The sequence below is a fragment of the Nestor notabilis genome, unplaced genomic scaffold (genome assembly GCF_000696875.1).
Source record: "Nestor notabilis isolate BGI_N333 unplaced genomic scaffold, ASM69687v1 scaffold20241, whole genome shotgun sequence".
NCBI lineage: Eukaryota > Metazoa > Chordata > Aves > Psittaciformes > Psittacidae > Nestor > Nestor notabilis.
Window position 1 is genome coordinate 55,091 of NW_009913599.1, and position 9,988 is coordinate 65,078.

General features: G+C 37.6%; 1 protein-coding gene across 1 annotated transcript in view; it reads left to right on the forward strand.

Moving 5' to 3' along the window:
- COL4A3 (collagen, type IV, alpha 3 (Goodpasture antigen)) overlaps window positions 1–7,579 on the forward strand; it is a gene marked incomplete at its 5' end in the record, with an annotated part of 49,499 nt that extends 41,920 nt beyond the window's left edge. The window contains 8 exons of the mRNA XM_010023276.1: window positions 1,104–1,175; window positions 1,291–1,410; window positions 2,876–2,974; window positions 3,562–3,774; window positions 4,420–4,597; window positions 5,614–5,728; window positions 6,999–7,171; window positions 7,495–7,579. Of these exons, the coding sequence (XP_010021578.1) occupies window positions 1,104–1,175; window positions 1,291–1,410; window positions 2,876–2,974; window positions 3,562–3,774; window positions 4,420–4,597; window positions 5,614–5,728; window positions 6,999–7,171; window positions 7,495–7,579 (1,055 nt within the window). The remainder of the gene's footprint in view (window positions 1–1,103; window positions 1,176–1,290; window positions 1,411–2,875; window positions 2,975–3,561; window positions 3,775–4,419; window positions 4,598–5,613; window positions 5,729–6,998; window positions 7,172–7,494) is intronic.
- Between the last annotated feature and the right edge of the window lie 2,409 nt (window positions 7,580–9,988).

Here is a 9,988-nt window from a genome sequence, read left to right on the forward strand (position 1 = left end):
TGAAGTGTGAAAGGGCTGAAACTTCAATGGCCTCCATTCCAGGCAAATTCAAAACAAGTTTGTCCTTAATCACTAATAATGTGTAAGAACTTAGGGAATAAGTCTGCTAATTAGAAATGCCACACCACTGCTAGAAGATGCTTTTGGCAACCTCTTAGCTGTAGAACTTGAGCATTTAAACGTAATTATGACACAGAGCACTGAGTCCTCTATTTGCCATAAGAATAGTCCCAATTACAATCTAATTTACCAGTTTATCAGCAAAGGATAAAGCTGAACAAAGCAAAAGAACTGATAAATGTATTGGCTTCATTAATTTCATATTCCTGACAGTTAGTTGGATCAGTAGGTGGCTAAAAATGCTTTTAATTTAGACTTTTTTCTAGTCGTTTAAATCTAATACAGGTCTGCATCACTCCAGTATTATTCTCATTTTTCAACTGCATGATTTACAGAGACAGAGAATTGTCATTACCTGTTTAATCTACTGGTTTGTTCTCCATGCTAATTATTGTGTATTTTAAATTTGTTCAAATTTGAGAAGTCACTGTACTGATAGTAATTTCACTTTCTTAGGCAAAAAGTTCTAATTTAATGTCATAGTCAAAACGCCTGACTTGATGACAGAAATACTGATCTGAAAAAATCAGAATGTAACCTCATATTTTGCACAGTTAAAAGAAATGCTTATTAAGTTTCCAACACTTAAAAAGCTACACAACCCTCCTAACAGCCATCAGCATAGCTGACAGTAGGGTTTAAAGGAAGTTGAACTGCACGGCATGACTGAAGGCAGCACTTGACCTGCAAACTCAGTGACAAAAAAACACAAGATAAAAAGGACATAGTCTAAAGTTGAGATTTTAAGCCAGGTTTGTGGTACCAGCCTTTATATGAAGATAGACTTGGAAACATCTTCTTATAAACTGGGTGCACTTGGCCTGTAAATTCTACAGTAATGGCAGAGATGTGGAAGTCCTCTTTTGCATTTCAAATGAGTCTACATGAATGGATTGTGCAGGACTCCTAAATAAGACTCTCGGACTTCAGCAGTGGTTTTGACATCTTAAACCAACAGACATATCTTCAATCTTCCTTTTTAGGAGAAAAGGGTAATCAGGGACCCCCTGGACCACAAGGTGCAGAAGGGCCAAGGGGACCAAAGGGCCAGCATGGTAACTAACCCTTCTTGTTCTAATACAAGCTGACTTGAGTTGATTTGTTTGTTTTGTAGATTGTTTGCTTTCTTTTAATATAAAGCAAAGCTCTTCATTACATTTTTGCTGCTAGGTCCACCTGGAGTTCCTGGGAAAATATTCTCCATCCCAGGAAGCAAGGGTCCTCCTGGACTGCCAGGAATACCAGGAACACTAGGTGATCAAGGAATTCAAGGGATTCCTGGACTACCAGGTCGTTTATACTTTTATCTCTGTACATGTTTGTGTGTGCTGCTTAGTGGAACAGTTTGGATTGGTGGGAAAACATGCTTCTGCATACAAAATTGACGCATCTTTAAAAATACCTCTCTGTATTTAAAAATAGCTCTTTGTACCTTGTTAACAACCTTGTATTTATAATCTGTCCATTCCATCTGCCCTCCAACCTCGCAGTCAGTGAGTAAGTTTCTCCCTCAACATAAGCCTAAGCAAAATAATGGAATAAAAAGTAAACTTGGATCAAAACATTCACCATTTTCATACAACCAGAACCAGGATGTCATTCTGCAGGGGGAAATTTCCATGCATAACAGAAGTACTCTAGATGTGTTACAAAGTTATTGTGTCCATCATAGACCAGGGATGGAAAGGGAAAGCAGAAGCTTGCTACTTCTCCATTGGCACTGTAAATGAAGCCTGCCACAGCTGTGAGGAATGGGTAAGCAAAGGGAAGGTAGGATGAGGTGGATGTGCAGTAGGTGCTTGGCCACCCTTCTCAATACCACAGCTTTCCACTACAGGCAGGGAGTTCCTCCAGGAAGCAGGCTCTCCAGAAAGCATTCACCAATCCAGAATGATAGTTGCCTCCAGCATAACAAAGCAGGCACTAGAGAATTGCTCTTTTATACTTGCCTTAAAATTGTTTTACAAAGGAGCTGCAGTATTTATAGTATCATAAACCATGATTTCCGTATAATATGGACCAGAGGAGGGCCACAAAGATAAGACGGCTGGAGCACCTCTCCTATGAAGACAAACTGAAAGAGCTGGGCTTGTTCAGCCAGGAGAGGAGAAGGCTCCAGGGAGACATTACAGCAGCCTTCCAGTACTAAAGAAGGCTGGAGAGAGACTTTGCACAAGGTCAGTGTAGGGACAGGACAATGGGTAACAGCTTTAATTTGAAAGAAGGTAAATTAAGATAGAAGTTCTTTACTGTGAGGGTGGTGAGGCACTGGAACAGCTTGTCCAGAGAAGTTGTGCCTGCCCCATGCCTGGCAGTGTTCAAGGCCAGGCTGGATGGGGCTTTGAGCAACCTGGTCTAGTGGAAGGTGTTCCCTGTCCCTGGCAAGGGGGGGGGTGGAACTGGGTGATCTTTAAGGTCTCTTCTAACTCGGAACCATTCTATGAGTCTGTGATTCTACGATTATGGCCTGTTACTGTATTTTTTAAATATTTCTATTGCAGGACACATGTTAAATGAAAAAGCTGTTTGCTTTGGTTTCTGAAAACATTTCTTGTAAGAATACTATTTTTCTGCAGTACAGCCAATATTTTTTTACAATCTTTCTGGTAGGAAATACGGTGACAGTAATGCTATAGAGAGTCTCAAAACTTAGTAAATTCATGCTGATGTTTTTATTCTAACACAGCTACATTTACATGGGGATTTTCTAGAACTAAGGCTATATGATTCTGTTTTTTTCTTTATTACAATTTAGGACCTAAAGGAGTAAAAGGTCTACCAGGAAGATTTGGTCATCCAGGTCAACCAGGACTGCCTGGTCCAAAAGGAGACACCGGATTTCCAGGAGAAAGAGGTACAGGAAAGCAGGCATCTATGTATGACTGCTACTACTGAATTTACAGATAAACTGTATTCCTGATTTCTGTAAATCCTTCCCCTTTTATGTATTGAGATTCTATAACATTTATAGTCACTTTTGGACCACAAGAACATGTAAGCACATTCTTAGCTTTTAACAGGTGCATGTCCACAACTGGAGTAGTAATTTAAAAAAATATGCTTTGACTGTGCTCCTCTGTAATTAATCATATTAATTTATCCATTTGAAATCCCTAGGTATCAGTGTGCCTTTTTATTACATCAAAATACAATTAAATATTTTTATGTAGTCACCATAAAATGTTTACTTTACAATTATTATTTTTTTTTTAGAAAAAATGGCCATGGTTCTTAAAATACCTTGCTATTCATTGGAGCTATGCAATGTAAAGCTACCTGAACTAGGTCTGAAAGAGTTAACACATCTAGCAACCAATTTTCAAGTTGTATCTTCTTATTGATAATTTTTTTGTTAGTTTGCAAGTAGTTCCACTAATTTAAATGAACTGAAAATTCAAACAAATGGTAATATTTGCAGTCTTATTTCTTTCCCCTTCACAGGGCAACCTGGACTGGTTGGCTTTCCAGGTCTACAGGGGTTACCTGGATCACCAGGTACTATCATTGCTGGTCCAACAAGAAGAGGTTTTATCTTTACCCGACATAGTCAATCAACAAAGATTCCTTCATGCCCACATGGGACATCACAACTCTATGTTGGTTATTCGCTGCTTTTTGTACAAGGAAATGAACGAGCACATGGACAAGATCTTGGTACTGTATTGGTAAAAATCTTCGTATCATGCTCTTTAGAGTCCCATCATGCTAAGTTGTCATGAAACCAAACTTACAGTAAGTGTCTGAGATGAACATTGGTTTCCACCAACAGTCTCCAGACTGGTCTGCTGCTCTGAGTCAATTCAGGAATCATGGCTTGAAAGACACCGTTCTTATCTGCACTCCTATATTCCCTTTTTGCTATCTCTAGACATCTCTGAGGAGGAATTCAGTTACTTATGGGTAGATGTCTAGTATAAATGTTCACAACATCTGCATGGGGCTGACAGTAATAACACAAGGTCTGAGAGAGAATCTTGCTTTCTTTGAAGACCAAATGGTGTCAAAAATGGCACCAGAAGCTTTTGTTTAAGCAGCCTGTTACTGCATCAAGGACCAATAGCGTTCAAGAATATATTATTATTTTAATATATTTTGTTCTTAGCCCTTATTTTTCATATAGATATTTGTATATATATCATGAGCATTTTGCTTTCAGATAATTCCACTGTACAGATATTTCTCTCTTTATAGTTACCAACTGTTTTAATTCTCACTGTAGTAGATTGGATACCATCACGTGTCTTCTGTTTGCTGCACTAAATATAACCTGTCACAAAACGCTTCTCTTTTGTCTTTCAGGAACAGCTGGTAGCTGCTTGCAGAGATTTACCACGATGCCGTTCTTATTCTGTAACACCAATGATGTTTGTAGTTTTGCTTCTCGCAATGACTATTCATACTGGCTGTCAACTGCAACAGTAATGCCAGTAGACATGGCACCAATTTCCGGCAGGGCGCTAGAGCCCCATATAAGCAGGTAGGAGTGTAAGAATGTTAGCTGTTCTGGCCTGGAGCCACAGAGACATCATAAACTGTTCTGAACGGCAAATCTTAGGCAGGCCTGCCCATCTCAGCCAGTACAGGCACTGTTTTTAACCACCTGATTTTTCATTACTCACCTGAATATGTCACACGTTCAGTGATACTCTTAAGAAAGGTTAGATTAAAGTAAAGCTAGGTCCCCCCCAAGGGGATTAATCTGCATAGCTGACATTAGAAGATGGCACACAATCCTACTGATTGCAGTGATACTTTTTTAAAATCTATTGTTGTAACTGAAGGCAGACCAAGATGAAATACAGTTTCATTATTTAGAATGTAGTACAAATCAAGTTCTGCTTTCAGTTACATCATCCACGTCCATTTACTGTAATTGGTGAAGAGAATTGTAAATTGGCGCTGAAGGTTCTCTGCGATGAAACACCCTTGTGCAAATGTGGCTCTTTTTAGTTGCTTAGATCAGCTGAGAAGGATGAAGAGTATCTTAAGAGGAAAAGCTCTAAAAGCATGAAAGACCAAGTGTACCAAAATCAAACATGGGAAGGCAAGCTTTGGACTCTGTCTTCTAGCTTGCCCTACCCAGTTGCTGCAATCTAGTAGTTCCTCTGGGAAATAAAGATTACTTTTTCTGATCTTAGCAAATAAACGTACAGAACTTTGATCTAAACTGTAACAACATGAAGAAGGTAAAATTTAGCTTGTTACTTCAGTAAAGGCAAAATTAGGAAGCTCAAATGTACTGAGACTAATTCTCACTTTATACCAATTTTTTTCTGATGTTGCTAGTAGAGATTGTAAAGCAATTGCAAAGCAAAGTATTTGGATTGCCTTCAATTTGTGTATCTCTTCACTGAACAGGAAAACCTGTGTGAGTTGTAACATTTATAGTAAACCCTGACAGTAGATAGCTACTATCTTAGAAGATACAATTTTTATCTGCTTTCATGTTTTCCTTCATATCTGCACTCAATGCATGTGCCTTTCTTCTTACAGGTGTGTTGTCTGTGAAGGAGCTGCAATGGTAATAGCAGTTCACAGCCAAACGACTGTAGTTCCTGCATGTCCAGAAGGCTGGATATCTCTCTGGAAGGGTTTTTCTTTTGTTATGGTATGGATATAAAGACTTGAATTGTTAATTTTACGTCCTCTTACTTTCATTGGCATTTGCATCTTCTCACACCTCATTTGCTTCTTAATAATTGTTTGGGTTTTTTTTCCTTTGCCAAGTAGGGAATTGTTCTATTAACTCTTACTCAGTGCCAGAAACATAAGAAAAACTATTCTGATCTGGCCTCAAAAATAGATGGCAGGAGAAAAAGGGGAAAAGATGAAAGGAGAACCACAGGATTTTAGTCTGACAAAAATAACTGCATGGTCTCATTTTTATGTGTCATGCTGAAATCTAGGAAATGGGTTAAGGAAGTGGAGTGGTTAAACTGGTCCTAAACGCAAATACACAGAAATAACTGACACGTTTCCATGCCAGGCTATTCTTTTATAAATCCTATCTTGGGGCTGAACTCCACAGAAAGCTAAAATCAAAACAAATGCAGAATGCTGTCTTACAAGACTACCTCAGCAGTTTTGATGCCACAAGATACGAGTGAAGAAAGTTCATAATGTCACTGAAAATTGAGAACTGATTATGGGAATAAGGGTGTATCTGTAGTAGGGGATGTAGCACTTCATCTTTGTTACCCATGCCTGCCAGCAAATGAGGGTAAAAGACAGAATTAAACCCTCCTGTCTTCTGCTTGATGTAAAGTCCTTTTAGGTCTAGTGTGTGAAAAATTTTGTGTCTCCTAGGATTTGGCCCTAAGCAGTAATAACAATAACCTTGGAAAAGAATGAGAGAATTTTTACAGCATCTGGTTAAAATCATTTGCTTTACGATGGTATTTTCTAGCCAATTTTCTACTGTTGTAAATTATTTTAGAGTTATTTCTACAAGGATTTACCAACATCAAAGAAGGAAAATGCCTTCTTTGCTTTTTTGTGTTTGGAGAAGTAATCAATGCAACCAAAAAGATGAACACACTCAAAATAGGGCATTTGGCTTATTTGTCATTCAGTTACTGTAGTCCTCAAGTGGACAGAAGCCAGATAGTTTCTAGTCTTTGTACTGGTTACAGTGTCATGCCTTTTCGTGGAGCAGAAAAAGGTCTTTGCAGGCACTTAGGAAATGCCATAACTGCTTGAATCTTCATAAGGCTTCTATGCTTCATTCTAAGTTTGATAAAATTAATCTGTGTTCATTTTGTTTTGTCCAAGATAGACCACAGAACATATGGTATGTTTTAGAAAGAGATTTTTTTTTGCCTGCAGTTTACTAAAAGCTGACAGACAAGTTCTCATAAGAAATGTATTGGTGGTTACAGTACACAAGTGCCGGCTCAGAAGCTTCTGGCCAAGCATTGGCATCTCCTGGATCTTGTTTGGAAGAATTTAGAGCCATTCCATTCATAGAGTGCCATGGCAGGGGGACGTGCAACTACTACACAAATTCCTACAGTTTCTGGTTGGCATCGTTAAATCCAAGAAGAATGTTCAGGTAAACTGCATTTCTCTGCATCCATACACATCGCATCCATGCTGCAAGTGCCTGAGGAGACAATAACTGCCTGCACAACATGTGGGGGCTTCCCTACTAATTTCTCTCAGTTCAGACATCCCTCTTTGTCAGATTCTGAGTCATTCTGTAACACAAAGGTGCCTTAAGTGAGCCAAGGATTTCAGTGGTGTTAAGAATTCTCTGTCCCAAGTTACATCATCTCTCCTTGTTTGGTTGTTTTGGGTTTTTTTTGTTTGTTTGTGTTTCGTTTTTTGGTTGTTTGCTTGAGTTTTTTAAGTAAATGGTTGTTTTGTTTGTTTTAGGAAACCTCTGCCACAGACTTTGAAAGCAGGAGAACTAGAAAATATCATCAGCCGTTGTCAGGTCTGCATGAAGAGGCCAGTCTAAAGGGTGGCCACTTTTGACTGAACAAGAAACTCTGCTTTTATTACGAAGAATTGCCTAACTCAGAAGAGCTATAATTTATTATAGTCCAACTGCATCTGGAAAGAAATTATAAATTGCCAGTGCAGCACTGTGTTGAGGTAGGGCAACAGTTTGACTTACAGACTTTTGTCTCTGGCAAATGACAAAGCACTTTGATGGAGAAAGCTTGCAATGGCAGTCTGCAGGGGCTTCTGCTGAATTATTGTCATTTCTAAGCAGCATCTTCATGATAAAACTGTGGCATCACCAGATCTTCAACGAAAGATGTTAATGTTGCCTTGTGTCACGTGCTTTTCAAACCACAGGACAAACTAAATGCTCTAATATCAACTTACATATGTTCAGTGTTCAAAGTGGGTATAATTTAAGATTAAAATCTGGCACTTCTAAGAGATAGGGTTCAATAGGAAATACTTTCAGTGCACTTTTAAATATATAATGATTCATTTGGGTTGTTTTGGTTTGGTTTTCTTGTCTAATAAACAAGTATCTCCCCACTTACCTCACCCTTCCTCTGGCTGTCAAATAGGAATACAGTCTTCTTTTGTATCACTGCAATAATAGTAGTTCTTGACTAGCCAGAAAGGTAGCTACACCATACACTGGACAGACAGTACAATGGTGACAGGCACTAGCTGTATTCTCCAGAGTGACTGTGGCTAAGGGCTGACTAATTGAAAGTGTTGGCAAGTTTGCATTAGATTCTATGGCTTTTGGCACAGATCATGAGATCTTTTAAATTCTTCAGAAGTTGACACTATTTGGCCTCTATTTATGATCACATGCTTTTGTCTCTACTGAAGAACAACTGTTTACTGCATCATAATTTGGGATTTTGATGGAATTAAAAATTACTGTATGGCACAAGGGCTCCCCTGGCATTATCAGGTTATCACACATCAATCAGGATGTGTCTTCTTTCTATATTATTTTTATAGAGAACAAAAACCATAATATTCACGTTTTATAGTATTCCATACTTAAATATTTATCACAAATTATATTCTATATTGAAATATTTATCACGAATTATATTCTATATTGAAATATTTATCACAAATATCTGCAAATGGAACCATTCATTCCATCCAGTCCAAAATTTTAAAAGACTGATATTTAAATTGTACCATCTAAGCACTGACATACACTAGAGAATCCAACTGTAAATGGACATAAATACTTGAAAAGCACTTTCATTTACCCATATAACTTATATGAAGTTGTAGCTCTGAGTTTATTTTTTGTTTTGGGGTTTTTTTAATATTTATAACATTGCACTTGCAAGGCTATTTAAAATTGTAATGTTAACATTTAAGATGTTCATATTTTTTAATACTTGCACAATCTATCAGAATTCCAGTATTTCATGTTATAGAGCTAATTCATCTGAATATTTCTGTAAGTGCATCATTTTAAATATAGGGTCTAGCAATTCATTTGAAATAACCAAGATTTCTCATTTAGATGTTTTTTAAGCCAGTGAAATTTTATATTGTTTCTGTTAAAATACTTGCATTGTGATTGTCTGACTGTTCAAATTTTCAGTGTTAACCTAACTAAGAAAAGGTTTCGTCTGTGTTTCATGTCAGTATCTTCTGAATGTGAAGATACCATTTACATGAACTGAATGGATATTGTACAATTATTGTTTGCTTGAACAGTCATAGTACTTCTGTTTGCAAGGTATACTTGTGAATTTGCAGGTTTTAATGAAGAATTTCTATGCAAATGCACTACTGATAAGAAAGTATTAATGTCAAGCTCATATTTAGTCTTCTGTTTGAACCAGTTTGGGCTTGAGGGTGTTTTCCTTATAACATTCACATACTAGATTTTTCCATAAAGTTTGCTTTAAATACTCAAAAGATAAAATCCACACCTGTTGCCTGTTAGGTTGTTGGGTTTTTTGTGGTTTTATTGTGGGGTTTTGTGTTTTTTTTCCATTAAGGCCATCACAGTCACCCAAAGGCATTGTATGTGATACACAATTGATGACTGTGGAGACGCTCAAGTAAAATGTAAAACTTGCTAGTAAAAAGCAGAATGTAAGTATCTGAGGTTGAAGTCTGCTGGAAATGGTCAGTAGAGGATAATGTGTAAGGAGAAGGGAATGGATTGTGATTTTCAAGTCCAAAGGTAAGTTACAAAGAGTTGTCTCAAGTTACAGCACGTAGCTGGAAGTTATGCTTTGTTCCCAGTTTTGGATTCCGCTGCTCACTTTTTGTGTGGCCTTCAACAAGTATTAAAGATTTCATAAATAGCTTTAGATTTTGAGTGCTCAATCTTTCTTTGAAAAGCATGGAATGCAACTGCAGAGACACATCTGTTCATCAAACCTAGCATAATACAAACTGGACATTGAAAATCAAA